Source organism: Vombatus ursinus, unplaced genomic scaffold (assembly GCF_900497805.2).
Source record: "Vombatus ursinus unplaced genomic scaffold, bare-nosed wombat genome assembly UNPS02014772.1, whole genome shotgun sequence".
Lineage (NCBI taxonomy): Eukaryota > Metazoa > Chordata > Mammalia > Diprotodontia > Vombatidae > Vombatus > Vombatus ursinus.
The window spans coordinates 36,177,339-36,195,848 of record NW_020954550.1 but is presented as its reverse complement, the minus strand read 5'-3'; the positions used below and the strand labels follow the sequence as shown (position 1 = coordinate 36,195,848).

Genomic DNA, 18,510 nt, shown 5'->3' with positions numbered 1-18,510 from the left:
TGTCTCTGTGTCTCTTTCTGTCCATCTCTGTCTGTCTGTCTCTCTTCTCTCTCTTTCTCTCTCTCTCTCTCTCTCACACACACACACATGCACACACACACATGGGCACACACATAAAATGTGGTAGGCATCTAGGCTCTATAGAGTGGGATAGGGATTAGATCTGAGTTGGAGGTATGGCTCTAAAGGTAATACCCTTTTATTTCAGGTTTGATATTGGAACAAAGTGAGGTACTTGAAAGTCAGCCAGTCAGTAAAGCTTTATGTAGTGCCTACTATGTGTCAGGCACTGTGCTCAGCACTGGAAATACAAGGAAAGGCAGTAGACAGTTCCTGTCCTCAGGGAGCTTACAGGCTAATAGGGAAGACACAAGCTTCAAATCTGTGCAAAGAAGCTATATACAAGATAATAACTGGAACGAAGGCATTCAGAGGTATTGGGAAAGGCTTCCAGTAAAAGAAGGGATTTTAATTGAGACTTAAAGGAAGCCAGGAAAGTCAGTAGGTGGAGCTGAGGAGGGAGAGAATTCCAGGCATGGAGGACAGCCAGAGAAATGCCGTGTCTGGAGCAGAGAGCTGGAGTGTCTTGTTTGGGGAACATCCAGGATGCCAGTGTCACTGGATCAGCAGCACTAAGAGAACACCATGGAAGTAACTGAAGTGATTTCCGGGTTTTTTCAGCTACATTGTGTGGAAACTGTTGTACACCAGTTAAACTTTAGCAGGAATTGGTAGTTATCAAGGTCAGGATCTTTGCTGCCACTTTTTACCTATGTCACCTTGGGCAAGTCAATTTTTACCTCTCTGGGCCTCCGTTTCCTCAACTATAAAATAAGGGGGTAGTACTAGAAAGCTTCCAAAGTCCCTTCCAACTCTAAATCAGTGATCCTTTGATCATTATTTTTTTTTCCTACTGCCCATGTTTTGGCATTGATGCTTGTTTGAATAAGTTAGATCGAAGCCATTGCAAACGGATGCAGCTCCTTCCAATTTGATATTGATTTTAACCTTTGGATTGGCCATTGGATACTAATTAGTTGATCATCTGACTTTGTAATTGTTTTAATCTCTCACTTGAGCAATTGGTTATTTCCTGCTTAAGATGAAAAATGCTATCCACCTCCAGAGAGAGAAATGATGAACTTTGAAAGCAGATTGAAGCATGCTGCGTTCTTTTTTTTAACTTTCTTTATTTTTCTTATTTTTTTGTCTATGTTTTCTTCTGTAACATGGCTAATGTGGAAATATGTTTTACATGACTTCACATGTATAATCAATGTCAAATTGCTTGCCTTCTCAAGGAGGGGGAAGGGGCAGGAGGGAAGGAGGGAATTTGGAACTGAAATTTTTTTTAATGAATGTTAAATTTTTTTACATGTGATTGGGAAATATTTAATAAAATAAATAAAACTATATTGAAAAAACAAAAACAAGATGTAATCTTACATAGTGAGAAGGGGTCATTTCTACTCTCTTCTTAAAGAAGGTATTCATGATATATAGGCATGAGGCTTTAAGTAGGCTACATATAAACTTTTGGCTTCTTTCATTTCTTAGGTCTGAACCATATTTTCTAACAATTTTTCATCATCTTTTTCTGTGCCCACCTTTGAATTGAAGTTACCAATTAGCCAATCAATAAGTATTTATTAAGCACCTACTGTATGTCAAGCACAAAAGCACAGGTTGACTTGGCATGGAGAGTTTTATCAGGTTTTTTCACAGAATCCCACTGCCTCTTCAGCCTCCGCAGCAAACTGTGGTGCAGGAACTGCTATCTTTACAATGGTCTCCCTGCACTCCAACAGTCTAAGTACTGAGAAACAGAATGATGGATTGTTCCCTGAATTGATGTGTCTTATTGTCTTTGGCTGTAGGTTGAAATCAGTCCAGTCAGATTGTTGCTTGTCCTTCATTCTTTTTTTTTTGTTTGTTTGTTTTTAGGCAATTGGGGTTAAGTGACTTGCCCAGGGTCACACAGCTATTGTGTCAAGTGTTTGGTCTGAGGTCGGATTTGAACTCAGGTCCTCCTGACTTCAGGGCTGGTGCTCTATCCACTGCGCCACCTAGCTGCCCTTTTGTCCTTCATTCTTGAAAAGGACCAGTGACATCAGGTGGGTGATGTCTTGACCTGCAAGTGAATTTAATTTAAGTGAGGCAGAGCTGTGCAAAGTCATCAACCTCACTGTCTCCTCCAGAGTCTTCAGGGTCCAGTGGCAAGACATCAGTCAAGATAAGTGGCAATGGCCCAGGATGCCTTACTATGAAAGGGAGGGGAAAGGGAAGAAAATCACAAAGGATTGACTGAAAGCCATTTAAAATTTTTATTTCATGGGTTCCCAAAGCCAGAAAAGTCCATGAGCTAGTTAGTAGCCAGACTACTGGAGATGGGCTCATCTATACTTACCTGGCCAACCACTTTGAACGGTGGCTTTATTTAGTCAGTGACACTGTATTCAAAGACTGTCTAACATGGCAGAACTTGCCAGTGCCCATCTTCCACTAGCATAGTCTTTGAGAATTCAGGGTCATGTCATGATAAAGCAGCAGAATGTGCAGGTGAGATCAACATAAACAGCAGAGTTGAGAGAAAGGGCAGGCTTAGGAAGAGAAGAATCTGCTTTAAAGCTCTTAAGTTTGATGTGTTGTTTGGATATGTAGGGGAAGACATTCAGGAGGCAGTTGGAAATGGAAGACTAGCGATCTCCAGGAAAAGGCTGGGGTTGGATAGATAGATTTGGAAAGGCTCTGCATGGAGACTATGATTTCAAGTCTGGGAGTAGATCAGGCTGATGGTGAAGAAAGTGCATAGAAGAAAGAAGAGATCCAAAGATGGAGCTTTGGAAAACACCCAGATTTAGGGAGAGGGAGAAGTAGAAACCAAAGAAAAGAATAGTAGGATAGGTGAGAAGAGACCCAGGGAAAAGGAGCATCATGAGATCCAAAGTGTCCAAAATTTGAGATGTTCCTGAAGAAACTCTGGTGTAGCAAAATAACTTTATATTATAATTACTTCTTTGGTCAAAAATATATCATCTTCTCAGTCTGGTTATTCTATCCACCAATGTAGATAAGCAACCATTTTATGCAGCTTTTAAAAGTTGCTGTGGTCAAGGGAAATTAATGACTGAATGGCCAATCCGATTAAGTTTATAATAAATTATTGTTTTAAAAATCACCTCTGCAAATATTTATTAAGAGTTTACTAAGGGCAAAGCACATAGGTTTTTAGATGTTAGCTAATACTAGCACAAATACTAAAGCCTTAGGGCAGCCTTTCTTTCAGGCATAAATTGTCCCTGTGAGAGTTCTTGTAATACTGCTCTGTACTGCAGGAACTAATTTTCTACAGAAAAAAATTCCTATGTCCAGATTAGAGGTCTTCTATTTATTTGGTGGAAGGGGTGAAAATTCAGGAATCTCTTCCCTATATGAGAGCTAAGCCCATCATAGAGCGATGGCAAAGATAGAGGTCACAACTAAAATCTATCACTTTGAGGATTTCACAAGATTCCACATGACAAAAGAAGAGATGAGAAACACTTTTTAATACTCCTTTTTCTAAGTGCACAAATTTTTTGAGGACAGAACATTCTTTCCCATTTGTTGCCTAGATTTTTATTTTGTGCTAAGTTGCATGTGTTAGCAGTGAAGTCTCAAATTCTTCTAACAACAGTGATGTGCAAGACGTCAAATTTTCAAACATTGCCTAAGGTGCACAAATGCTTTGTCCCACCTCCACAAGAGAGACTAGTTCAGTAAACCCTGCTTAATGGCCCCAACATCCAAACTACTTACATATTCCCTCTCTGTAATCATAATATTAGGGCAGCAGGATACAGATGAATTCCCCCCCTTCTCAAGCTCCAACGTTTGGTTAAGTGGAGCTCGGTTCTATTATCTGGATTTAGCTGTATGTCTATGAGATGCATCCACCCATCAAATCACTTTTCTCAGGCCCATCTATGAGCATTCTGTTCACAGTCCCTTATGTGTACCTCATGGAATCACCTTCACCCAAGCCATTACCTTAAAAAGTGTTTCATTAAAGGGCTAAAATAAAAATAAAAATCAGAGCCTTAGCTTATCAAAATTAGTGGCTTTCATTTAATCTAGGGGTTCTTAACCTTTTCTGTGGCACAGTCTGTGTTAGCAGGCTCTTAAAGGCTATGGATTACTCAGATTCATATTTTAATGCATAAAGAATAAAGAATTAAAAAGGCAACTGATTATGTTGAAATAAAGTTATCAAAATAAATTTTTTAAACACATCAAAAGATGTTAGGTTAAGAATACCCTGATTTCATCCAAGCACCCAGACTGGAAAAAGCTTATTCAAGTCAGTGACTATTTCTTCAACCCTAAACTCAGCCTCCTGGGTCAAGGATTGGGTCACCAGGTGAAAGGATTCAGTACCTGGGCATAAACATATCAGCTCCCAGCAAACTAATGCTAGATGTTTATGATTAACTCACACCTGATTATTTAGAAAGCATTGTAGAAGTTCTGGTGTCTACCTTGGTTGAAACTTTATGGGCCTACAAGATCACAGACTTCCCTATATCAGGATCTAGAATTCTTCTGTGCTGTATATCCCAAGGACAGAAAGGATGCTGATAAATTTCCCCAGAGCTATTCTCACCTGGTAGTGCCTGACATAACCTAATGTTCACAGTGGCAGAGGACAGCCAGGGTCTAAGGTACCATTAAGTTTTTTCTGTATCCCTCTCTTTTACCCTTCAAAGATATGTCCAAATTCACTGACCTCTGTCTCCCAGGCCTCCAGGCAGTAGGTAGGAAGGTGGTGTTGTTCATCCTTCCTTTTCAAAGAGGCCCAGTGAAAACATGACAGTATTAACTTGCATGTGAAATGGATTGAAGTGAGCCAGTTACACAAAGTTGTAGGCCTTACTCTCTTCTAGAGTCATCAATGTCCTGACAAAAGTCAGGATGACTGGCAATGGCCTGCCATGCAGTGGATGACCATGGCATCTTCAATGTCTAACCAAGATCTAAGTGCTCCACAGCACCTGCTTGGTTGCTCTCATGGCCATTGGAATAAATTGTTCTCATCTGTCCATTCCACCGGGGAAATCTTCACTTGCTTAGAGTAGACATGCCTACTAACTCACCAAGGTTTGAGGCCTGTCAGTTACCCTCAACCTGGTTTAGCCTGTCTGCTGAGACAGTGTTACTGGGTAGGAAGGTAAGGAAGTAGGAAGGGAGGCAAACCAAGTGAAGGAGAAGAGAATGCTTAAACAGGAGAAAAGAAGAGAGCAGCTACAACCATATAGATGGTTGGAGAAAATCAGTTGCATTCCGTGACCACTTTCTGCAAGTTGGTGTGTATGGGCCGAACTGGCAAGAGAGGAATCCTGCTGATGTTTCTACACACAAATGAATCACCTACATCATAAATGTGAGTTTGAAAAATGGGCTCTCCCTCCTTCAACATCAAATTGGTATCCAACAGTGGCTTCTTAGAGGAAAAAAAAAGCATTCAGCAGTAGAGGATCAGGAAACATCCCCTGCAATTAAACTCACAGGAACATACAGGCATACCTGAGACATTGCCCGTTGAGTTCCAGACCACCACAATAAAGCGAATATTGCAATAAAGTGAGTCACATGGATTTTTTTGGTTTCCCAGTACATATAAAAATTGTAATTACACTGTAGTCTATTAAGTGTGTGATAGTATTATGTCTTAAAAAATGTACATACCTTAACTTAAAAATATTTTATTGCTAAAAAAATGCTAACCATCATCTGCGCCTTCAGTGAGTCATGATCTTTTTGCTGATGGAGGGTCTTGCCTCGATGTTGATGGCTACTGATTAGGATGGTGGTTCCTGAAGTTTGGGGTGACTATGACAATTTCTAAAAATAAGACAACAACAAAGTTTGCTGCATCTATTGACTCTTCCTTTCACATTGAGTCTCAGGGAATAGGGAAGCCCAAGGACAGAGATGGGGGAACAGCTGGTCAGTGGAACACAGTCAAAACTCACAACATTTATCAATTAGGTTCATCATCTTATATGGGCATGGTTTGTGGTGCCCCAATACCATTACAATAGTAACATCAGAGATCACTGATCACAATAAAACATAGATAATGTTAATATGTGGTTTCATAAGTTAATATGCCTCTGTGGTTGTTTATTGGTATCTGACTCTTTGTAACCCCATTTTCGGTTTTCTTGGCAGAGATATTGAAGTGGTTTGCCATTTCCTTCTCCAGATCATTTTACAGATGAGGAAACTGAGGCAAACAGGGTTAAGTGACTTGCCCATAGTCACACAGCTAGTAAGTGCCTGAGGTCAGATTTGAACTCAGGTATTTCTGACTCCAGGCCCAGTGCTCTATTCACTATATCACCAAATGAGTCAATTAGGCAGATATAAAAAGATTGCCTTATTGCAATGAGAGCCCAGCTGAGATTATGTAACATAAATTTGTAGCAGATACAGTCAGCATGATTTTGTAATTTTTCTCTAGCTTCATTCATTGTATTTTACTAGGTACTGAATAGGTACTAAATTTTGCAGCTTGCAGTGATGGGTTCCAATTTATTATTATTAACAACTTGAATTTATATGATGCTTTAAGGTTGTTTCATAGGACTGTTGCAAGCAATCCTTTTTTACTATTGAGAAAAACAAGGTCAGAGAGATTAGTGACTTGCCCAGGGTCCTATAGCTAGTATTTGAAGGTAGATCTCATTCTGGCTGTAATTCAAAGGCATTTTTTTCATTCCATTACAACTGCCTCAGAGCTGAAATGCTAGGAAACAAGTCTAGACCTTAATCCACGCAAATCAAATATAGTAACATCATGCTATAGAGCAATATCCCAAATTTACAAGTAAGCAATTCAAAACCACTTCATTTCTGTTTCAGTTATAAAGTGTTACTTATGTATTATTTGTACGTATTATCCAAAAGTGGAATGTGCTGCCTTACATTAGTGAGCTCGCTGTCAATGCAGTCTTTAAGAAGAGGCTGGATGACCATTTGTTGGGGATATTGCTGAGACACTTCATCCTTGAGGGTAAGAAGTTAGATGGGATGACCCTTAGGATCCTTGTTAAGCTTCTATCATTCTATATAATGGGATAATTAACCTGGCATTTTCCACAACTCTGAAAGGGATTTTCTATACTTATACAGTCGCCCCTCCCTCCATCATTTCCTCCATTGTCTCTATTCATGAACTTCCAATACTCCTTCAATTGAGAGTACTAGAGAGTTTGGCTCAAGAATTTGCCCCGTGGAATCGAGTTAATAATCTGTTCTATAGAACAGAGACCTCCTCTGAGGATATGCTACAAACCATGAAGCCCTCTAGCAAAACCATGAAGCTCTCTAGCACTTAACTGCTAACATGTGTTTCAGAACTCATTACAAATTGTTCCATACTTCAAGTATCCAGCTTCTTTTAACAAAAGGTATAAGAAATCCATGTTTCCATCTGTCTGTGTTTATTTTGAAGCAAGTCCAGACAATGACAAGGACCTTCACATTTAATGCCTTTCTTTGTTTTCACATCCCACCTACTTAAGCTAGCTTGGTATTTGGAAGCCACTTTACAGCGCTCCTGAATCTATCTTAATGTTCTTTCACATTTGAAATGATGTCAATACAGAACACAATATTTAGGAATCTTCAGATACCTTCAAAAGAAAGGGATTTAAATTGCATTTTGGAGATTGACATTCACTTCGCTACTTTTTTGTCTATTTTGTTAGATTATCATGAGGAATGCAGACTCTTGGTGTTGGAAGGGGCCTCAGAAGTCAGTTCATTGGGTCAGTCTATAAAAGTTATTAAGCACCCATATGCAAGCACCCACTAAGTGCTGGGATGAAAGCATAGATCGCCTCTACAACAACCCCAACGAGTAGTCCCTTACTCAGCTTCTGCTACAACACCTCCAGCGATGGGGAACTCACTACCTTAAATTATGTCAGTGTAGAATTACCACATATTTTTTTCCCTTCTTAAAACACTGATCTCACTGCTAGGAAGATACTGAAGTAATGAAATAAAACAGAACAATGCAGTTACTGCTGAATAAATGAAACATAAGAGTGTGCCAGTGTGGAATGGGATGCCTATAAACAGAAGTTTCATGGCCATCTGGCAGGTAGGACTTAAATGTGAGGATGGAAGACATTTATTTATGCACTTTCCTAAACAGTATCTAATTTACTAATGGACACTACCCTATGAGCTACTTAATGCAAGTATTATCCCCTTTTCCCGGAAGAAAAAACTCTTTGCAAACTGGCTTTTGACCTCATCACTCAACTGAAAATGTGCACTCAAAACTGCTCATAACTGCCTAATTTTATGGTCTTTTCTCAGTCCTAATTCTTCTCTGCTTCAGTTGACATTGTGGGCACCCTCTTCCAGGAAACTCTATGGGTTTCTGTGACACTACTCTCCCCTGGTTCACCTCCTGACTGCCCCTCCGGTCTTCTTTGCTGGCTTATTGACCACATCATACCCCTTACCTGTGGGGATTTCCCAAGGTTCTGTCCCAGCTATCTTCTCTACTCGTCTCTACTCTCTCACAACCTTATCAACACCAGTGGGTTTCAATAGCATCTATATGCAATCTTTCAGAATCTATATGCCCAGTTCCTTAACCCCCTCCCCCCAGCTTCAGTCCCAGATCACCAATTGCCTATTGGACATTTCAAAGTGGATGCCCCAAAAACATTTTAAAAATTCAGCATTGTCTAAAACTGTATTCGTCTTTCCCCCTAACCTTTTCAAACTTCCCTAATGCTGTCAAAGACATCACCATTCTTCCGGTGTCCCAGGATCATACCTTGTGTTATCCTGGCCCCTTCACTTTCTCTCACCCTACAAATCAGATCACCAAATTTGGTTTTTACTTCCACATCTCTCAAATCCAATCCCTTCTCTACCCACACCCACCACTTTACTTCAGGCTACTATCACCACCCACCTAGATTATTGCAACAGCCTTCTTAATTGGTTTCCCTGCCTCAAATCTCTCTCCACTCCAGTCCAAATTACAAATTGTTGCCAAAGGAATTTTCCTTAAGCAGAGATCTGACCATGTAACTCCCATACTCAACCAAATAGGGTGGTTTCCTATCTGCTTGTAGGATAAAATATAAACTGCCCAGTCTTTGAACATTGCTCCCCACCCCACCCCATCCATCCCTAGCCTGGCATGTACTTCCTTACTTCAGCCTCTGGGTTGGTTCCACTGTTCCTTTAAGATGCTACTCTGACCCATTTTCTATGCATATCCTTTACAGATCCTCTCCCTAACCCCTCCTGGTTACCTTGTATTTTTCTATGTTTTATTGTTTTAGAATGTAGCTCTTTGTAGTAGGGATTGCTTCATTCTTGAATCTCCAGCACCTAACACAGTGCCTGGCTCATAATGGGCACTTGATAAGTACTAGTTAAGAGACTGAACCATTTCCCAAGGTTATTCAGTTTGTAACTGGTAGAGCCCAGGTTTAACTTTAGGTGTTCTGACTCTTGAGCCCAGGGTTCTGTTTCTACTACACCGTCTTATTTAAAGAATGCCTCTAGGTTGCAAAAACAATTGATGTAGATTAACTCATGCCTGAGGTAGACAACAGTAAATACTTGATGAAGAAATTAACACTTTAAAAAGTGACATGCCCAAGGTCTCCAAATGTGCCAAGTCAAGTACAGTACTTTTTCCAAATAACTTCTCTCGGGTCAGATGAATAGAAAACTCATTGGTACCTTCCAATTTAAAAATTCTATGATTCTATGATCTCAAATTTTAGAAATAGATTCAGTTAAAGTTGCATGTGACAAATTAAATTGCCTACTAATGCAAAAGTACAAGAAATATCTTCCTCCCCTCTTGCCCCACCCACTCTCCCTTCTTATGTCCACCAAATCAGGCAGGAACCAGTAAAAGAAAACATAAGCAACAAATGTCCAAACTTGTTAGAGTGTAAGAAAATATATTTATTTACTTTCATGGCAATACTATGGCAAAACTGTTAAATACATGCATATTTTAAAAACAGACATAAGCAACACTTCAAGAGTTAACAGCCAAGCAAACTAGTTTTACATTTACGGTGTCTTAATAATACATGAGTTAATAGTCTATGCCTTTGCTGTAACCATATTTTCCAACATGATACTAAATCTCACTTTTAAAGTGTATACATTATTTCCAAATGCTTGCCTACTAATCAGTCAGATTCTCCTATCCTAACTCTACTTGGTGCAACAACACAGTTCCAGGAAGAAATTCCTATGTTTGTTACTGATAGAAAACAACAGATAAAATTTCAAATTCCCATGTAAAGGGTTCTTCATGGGTTTATTCCATGGCTTCCAGATTGGGTGAATCACTTTAACCCATACTGTTTGCATCCTAAATATTTAAGTTCTGATTTCTTAAAGAGGTTTCTTTTATTATTAAACATACACTTTTAGATACTGCATACTTCACATGTGATCAGATTTAGAGGTAAATCTGGGGTTAGTTATTACATGAATATAAAAGGTATAGTTTTGAAGCTTATGTTTCTCCCAACCTTCTCTCAACTTGTACTCAGAATATCTTTACAGAACAAATTAGTAAACATGATTTATTAAAATATGTAGCAAACTGAAAATGCTTTAACATATTTAACATTCCCTTTAAAAAAGAAACACATATTCTACATACAACCTTACAAAAGACATAAAAACTTAAACCTGTTCACAGTATGTGTGTATTTAGTAAACAGCAATTCAGTATAATGCAATTTTCGAAGTGAGTAAGGGGGATGATTTCCTAGATTTATGAGGACACATGACTTTGATTGTTTAAAGAGAGAGAGAAGTTAAAACAAGCATTTTTTGGTGTTCCTTTTCCAAGAATGGCAAGGATACTGTAAGTTAGACAAGTAAACTAAAATGTAACAATTGAATATTTTGAAATATGCACTCCAGCTCTGGGTTGTATTGTTGACTGTATTCCTTTAAGAAAAACTTACAGAAGCAAATCAGACATAGTTTTTTTTTGAATCAAGTGCATTATTTTTTTTTTAAAATTCATGCTCTTTTTCTTTAAAATAGAATCACAGGCTACAAGATACATAGAGATGTCTCTCTCTTCACAAAAGTACATTGAATAGACTTTATTTTTATGTCTTTCCTTCAACTGCATTATTCTTAGTGCTATTCACATTTCTGGCATTTATGTTGGTGGGAATAAAGTTAAAAAAGAACTAATGGTTTGTGCTATATTAAGAACACGAGTAAAGTACAGGATATCTATTATCAAATTGGGGGGGAAACTACTGGTAGAGAAGGGAGCATCTATGAAAATATAAAAAAATAAACTCTATAAAAACTAGTACTCAGTGTTCTTTTTCAATGTTCAACAGCAAAATCATGAACATAGCCACTTTTAAAAAAATACCAGATTAGCAATGATTCCTTAGAATAAACATACCATTTCACCTTTCCAATAAGCCAACAGCAATGTGTTTTACCACAATGGAATAAATAGTTTCACCTTTTATACAACATGGAATGCTCAGCAAATAGAATAGTGACCTAAAAATTAGGAGTTACCCATTAAAAATGGTATGCATTTTTAAAAGAAGTGCATACAGCATTTGTGCAATATGTAATGAAACTCAACTGGAGATTCAGGAGAGAATGAAACTAACCACCTTAATTCAATAACCTAACCAAATCATTTTCAATGATACATACTACATTAAGTTTAAAGTATTTTGGTTCTGATTTTAAAGGAACCTTAAAAGACAGAAATCAATGTGATTAACTCAATTAACTCTGTCTCCTTCACATCAATTTGTTGACAAGATAATCTCTTTTCAGTAATGAAAATGATGAAAATTATTACCACTTCATATTTGGTTGAATGTATTCAATTATAGTTTATTTTTCTAAAAATTGTATTTGTTTCAGCTAGGCACTTTCACAGTAAAAAGACTAATTCAGAGGGTGGTTCTTCTAAGACCACAGCAATAAACTCATCAAAATATTAGGAAGTCAGAATTTGACTTGCATAGGTAAATTTTATTTAAGTTGTGAATATCTAAATTCCAAGTATTATTATTTCAAATATAGAGAGGAAATTATAAAAATTACAACTGATCCAAAGGATGCAATGGAAAGACACATGGTGAGCATAATAAACAGATTACAACATGTAATCAATGACAACATGCCCATAAGAAGCAGCATGAGACATTATCATGGACATGTATGACCAGAAGAGAAGGGACAAATCATTTATCAAAAGTGAGACAAATGCACAGCCCAAATGATGCACTGGTACCCAAAAGACACTAAGAGAGCAACACAAAAGTCTCTGGTATGCTGGAAGGATACTCTATGAAGGATTAATGGGAAAGCAGCGACAAGAAAGGAACACAAAGGATGAGGAGATAGGGAAATGCTGTAATCGGCATCATTTCATACCAATTACAAAGCATGGAGAGAAATCACCACTACTGGTCTTATGATCAAAATGCTGTTCGAAACACAATAGACCCTGTTATAATACAACTCAACATTATCACATGGGGTCAGATAGAATCTTGGTCAAATTAAGTGTCCTGAAACACATTTATATATAATAAAAGCCAAACATCATATGGTTTATAAAGTGGATATTGGTTTGAATTCCTCAATAACAGCATTTTAAAATCTTTTGTTAATTAGCATGAAACAAGTATCTTTGACAACTATGACAAAGGTACTAACCAAAAACAGGGTAAATAAATTAAAGCACTAATATAATCTAAATTTTTCATGATTATTACTTAAACATGGTATGGTTATAGAGCTAAGGAGCTGAATAAGCCAACTTTAAAAAACAATTTCAGAAAATATCCTAAGATTATAGTTTGTATGAAGCAAGTATGTTTTCTCTTCAATATGTTATAAATGGAATTTGGATGCAAAAAGATAAAAAATAAAGTTTGATGGCAATTCAATATTGGCCCACAAATGAAACTAATGTGACCAGTTTGATATGGGACATGTGTTTTAAGTTGTATGCACATTGTGGCAAAAAGAAACAGTCAGATTATGCACAGGGTATAACTACAGACACAATAATTCTAGTGGCATTTATGCTTGATCATATCTCAAAACGATGGAGTGTAAAAAATACAAATAGGCCTTTTATATACAACAAATTAGACAAATTTTAACATGGCTCAGAATAAAAAACAACAATAAAAAGGTGGATTTTTTTTTTTTCGCATTTAGTGCCTCAAATTCAGAGAAATAAAAGAGAAAGACCCTTTCCCTCTCACTTCCAGGAAAAGGTTTCAACTCAGTCCTCAGAAGTATCCATCTTATGGGAGTGGGGACAGGTAACTATGGATCCACGAGTTAATATTCAGTCCACATCCATTGATCCATAGTCTGGAAGAACTCTGTTGTGAAGTCAGTTAGTTACATGGGACCACTTCTACAGTAGATTTAACTGACTCAGGAATAGACCCTGCCTTACAGGGCTATTCTAGACTTTAATGGATCACTTGAGATTACCCCAATTGGAAAGACTTGCTCTAGGCCAAGGTTCAATCATATATACTTTCTGGGTATCTACATGCCCAGTCTTTCTGTAGCTGTAGGACAAGCATCATTAACCTGGCCCCTCTGTCCTAGATTGATGCTCAATGCTGAATTTCTACATAAATAAAAAATCCTTTTTTTTAACAAAAAATTATACAAATTCTAATATGGCTCAAAAGAGAAAGCAGCAGTGATTGATTCAGAGTAATCACCCTAATTTATAGAAAGAAAAAAAAGTAACAAAATATCTCATTTGAAGCAAATGCCTTAAGGATATGGATTTCTACTGCAGTCTCCAACAGTACCAGTTATAAGAGTTTTCCCTTTAGAAAATGACTAATAGAAAAACAAAAACAAAAAAACAAACAATGAACCTGAGTATTAAAAGTTAGACTGAGAATTCTTGCTATATACTTTTTAAAAAAAATTGTATATCTTTTTCAATTAATAAACATCTATTTTCTCTCTCGGTTCTAGTTCTTAATTTGCACAGAGACCAAAAACATATCACATACAGTGTTATTTAACTGGAAAGCTATCATTATCCTCATTTCAATATATTCAAAGATAATTTTAATTTTACCACAGGTGAAATAATTTACACAATATGAAATATATGTTTTGTCCAGATCTGTGATTTCATAAGTATAGGGAGCTTCCTGGTAAGGAAACTTCCTTTACCAAAGTAGACCAGCAACAGATTGCCTTAGATTGTTGGCTTCGGACACTGAGAGATTAAATGATTTGCCCAGGGTCATATAGCCAGTATATGTCAGAGGATGGACCTGAGCCCAGATTTTCCTGACACTGAGGTCAGGCCTTTATATTCACTATGCCTTGTTATATTTTTGAAATGTATAAAGACATTCTGATAGTCTGACTGCTTTTTTTCCCCCTACGGATGGTATGTAATTACCAATTTACCTTAATCCAAAATGGAGTCATGAAGCTATACTCAAAACCAGCTTCAGACACTTACTAGCTATGTGACACCTGGCAAATCACTTAACCTTTGTCTGTTTTGGTTTTGGTTTCCTCAACTGTAAAAAAAATAAATAAATCAGGATAATAATAGCACCTATCTCCCAGGGTTGTTGCAAATATTAAATGAAATAATATTTATAAAGTGTTTTACAAACATGAAAGTGCTATATAAATTCTAACTATTGCTAATAGGTTGTTTGTCCCTGGTAGGCAAAGGAGATTTGTTTGAAAATGTAAAATTTGGGTTAAAATTCCAGAAATGTTCTAATGCTTTAAATATGTTTCAAAGTATGGTACTATTCAATCAACATGGGCATAAACATATTACAGTTAAAATTTTCTAATGTGAATTGACTTTATGAAAAGGTAGTATGGAATCATCTACCAGTTTGACTTAATCAATTGCTTAAAGTCTGACCTGCCCCAAATTCTTCTAATATCTTGCTATAATACTTCTTACCTGGCCTAAAAATTTCAGCTTTAGCATCACTTCTTTGGTTAGAACAAGGAAGACAGGACAATGTCTCCAGGTGAACACTGCTACAATGCACTTCTGTTACTTTAAAGATAGGGAAAAATTTGGGGATGTACTTTCCCCCCAATTAGCTCCGATTAGTTCACTATCACCTTGAAACATCGATAGCTTGGCCCTGTGAACATAAACTGCATTGTAGGCTATGTAATTGTCAGAGTGGGTATCATGGCGAGAGACAGTTAGGTAGCTGTGGCAGAGTCACTGGGTGCCTGCCAGGGACAGCAGGACTTACATGATGAAGTGTAAAGAGTTTAGAAACTTCATGGGGAGTAAGGCAGAGTGCAGGAAAGAGGAAGAGAGGGCTTCACAAAGAGAGAGAGAAAGCTAAAAAGTGGAGGAAAGAGGAAGAGAGGGATTGAGAGAGAGAGAGAGAGAAAGCTAAAAAGACACCAAAGGAAGCATCACCTACTTCACAATTCTGTTTAGGGATGGCCCTGGGGATTGACAAACACATGTGGTCAAAGTTCGAATATGCTACAAATATTCTTAGTATATCTTACTCTAGCTAAACCAATCGGTTAAAACGAGGGTTTAAAAACATGATCTCTAAATGAAATTTGCTCCTAATTGTCTTAGCACTTTCTACAAGATACACTAGGACACTTCAGTCAAGGGTCCAAGTGTACAAACAGAATGTTTCTTTGTAAGTAAACAAATAAAAACGAAAATAAAATGCCTTGACTTATTCAGATATCAGAGTATTTTAAGTATTTGTAACTTAACTATTAAAAGGCAAAATACACACAGGTCTTGAAGCCAGAATAAAAAACACTTTGCAATTTGTAGTTTGACATGAAACTTTTCTAGAAGTCATTTCCCTGAAAAGCAGTTGTTTCTGAAAAACTTGGAGGTTAAAATGATTCTTTATAAGGGCACTCAAGCTTTTAGTATGTGATAAAAACAACTGTTTACTTCTGTGATGCTTAATAGAATTAATTCAAATTGAGTTTGAATTTGAAGGCTTTCATCATATTTACTATAAAACAGCCACCAAGTGATTATTTTAAAGCAAAAAAAAAAAAAATCAGTTCTTTAATTTCATCAAAAACAGTAAGTATTCCACTAAGGAGGTGGTACTTGATGATCTATTAAAGAAAAATAACTATTAGACTACAATTAGGAAATAGCATTATTTTGTGGCTCACTATTTAAAGAGAAAATTCATAAAATCATTTCTTCATGGAGAACTAATGCCAATTGTTACTACCAGTGGCAGAGATTGGTTTGGCTAGATCTTGCTGATAAGAATAGTCTCAAATGGAAAATTAGTGCAATTAATGCTAAAGCATTATATTTAAGTGTGTGCTTTGTTCACACATTCATAAAACTGGCACTTTCACGAAATAAACGGCAAGAGTTTGGGTTTGTTTGTACATAATGTCTAAGATATGCAGTCCGAGTACTGCAAATTACTAAAGCATGCACATTAGGGTGCCCTATTACAAGTAAGAATTAAAAATTAATGGGGAAAAGAACCTGCAAAAGCCATATTCAGAAATGTGGCATAAATCAGTGTTATACTCATTTTCCAAGTTTGTGCCCCTGAGTCAACAATTTGATAACCATTATATAGTAGGCACAGAGACCTAGTTATCAAACAAGAAACTAAAATAGCTGCTGCTACATTTTAAAAGCATGTTAATTACAGAAAAAAATGGTCTCACGTTACTTGATCTGTGCTTTGCTTTTATCTAGATTTGAACAAATTTCAGTCAAATAATTCTCTGTTAATCTGAATATCTGCACGTTTTTTCCCCCCTGCCTGCAATTTCAAACACTCTGGTTGGGATTCAATAATGTATCTATAACAAGAAGTGATTAGTGAATGAATGTAAAAAGTTTGGGTATCTTCTAAAATATTAAGCAATAATTAATTTGACAATACTACTTGACAGTAGAGTAAGTGAGGCTTCTTTGGCTGGAATCACAAATAGATTCAAATCCAGTATCTCGGATCACATGAATCAAATTACTGAGTTGCTAGACTTTGGCTTTTAGACTACAGTAAAACAACATTAACACTTTCAGTGTAACTTACATGTGGTAAAGTTCATCTCACTAAAAATACACTCCGCTGGAGGCTCCTAGAATAACCAGTGCTGCTGTTATTACAAGCCCAGAGTCAGAGCTTATTGAGATGGTAGACTGATGCCACACGACCACTATTGCTAATCATTCGGTTTGTTCTGAAAAAAATGTGTAAATGACCACCCTCCGTTAGAAGATTTCGGCGATTCTTCATCCTTTGGGGGAATCAAGAACTGCCGAGAATTAACTGAACACGGGCTTCCAAAGGACACAGTTTCACTGTTGCTGTCTATGGACCGAGGAGAATCTGGAGAGTCCAAGGTCCAGGCAGTGACGTGTGTCTGAGGTCTGTAACCTGCAGCTTTCTCTAAGCCATCGGCTGCAATCATGTCCTCGACGGCAGAAGTAACTGGCAGGTGCATTTGTGGCTTATAGCCTGCTCCACCCACAGAGTTGTTTTCTAGTTCTTCCTCTGGTTTTGCCTGAGGTTGATACATTGATTGAATATCAATGTAAATGACTTGTGAAGAGCCTCCAGCTTCCTCCCCTCCAGCACTTGCTATCTCCTCCTCAATGATTGGTGGACAGTAGGAGACAACCACATGGTTTTCAGGCTCAGCATCAGACCCTTCTTCAGGACCATCAGCAACTGGGGATTTGATCTCAGTATCCTCCTCTATCTTAGGAGCTGCTGATCTCGTTTCCACCACTTCCACATTATTAGGAGTGCAAGGATTCATTTCCAGCGTTTTCAGAGTACTGCTTCCCTGCAAAGGGAAAAACACTGCATGAGAACAGAAGGCTCAAACTGTTGTCACATACAAAAATAACAACAAAGTTCTATATCAGCTCATTTTCCAACTGTAACCTGATCACAAAAACTTGTTGCATATATTTTCTGTCATATATTTTAACAAAATTACAAGATTTTTTGCCCCAATCTACTTTTTGCTTTTTATTCAATCATGTCCAACTCTTTGTGACCCCATGGACCATGGCATGCCAATACCGTCCATGGGGTTTTCTTGACAAAGATACTGGAGTGGTTTGCCATTTCCTTCTCCAGTGGATTAAGGCAAAGAGAAGTTAAGTGACTTGCCCAGGGTCACCTACCTAGTGAGCGTCTTAGATCTGATCTGAACTTAAGTCTTCCTGACTTCAGGCCCAGAGCTCTATCCACTGAGCCATCTAGCTGCCTCCTACTTTTTGCTCACCAATTACAAAAAAAACAGTGAAAGAAAAAAACAGATTAGAGTCCAAAGGAATCTTTTAAACCTCATAACTTGAGATGACTAAATATATTATTTAACATTTCAGACATAAAATTTTCAGGTTGACATACAGCTTTAGTTATCTTCCTCCTAAACTTGCTTAAAAAT

The 18,510-nt window shown here is 37.4% G+C and overlaps 1 protein-coding gene across 1 annotated transcript in view; it reads right to left on the bottom strand.

Annotated features, from left to right (window-relative positions):
* Positions 1–14,674: 14,674 nt before the first annotated feature.
* The window catches only part of LIFR (LIF receptor alpha), an 80,619-nt gene continuing 76,783 nt past the window's right edge, over positions 14,675–18,510 (bottom strand). Inside the window, exon 20 of the mRNA XM_027863558.1 lies at positions 14,675–17,898. Within this exon, the coding sequence (XP_027719359.1) occupies positions 17,272–17,898 (627 nt within the window). The 3' untranslated portion in view covers positions 14,675–17,271. The remainder of the gene's footprint in view (positions 17,899–18,510) is intronic.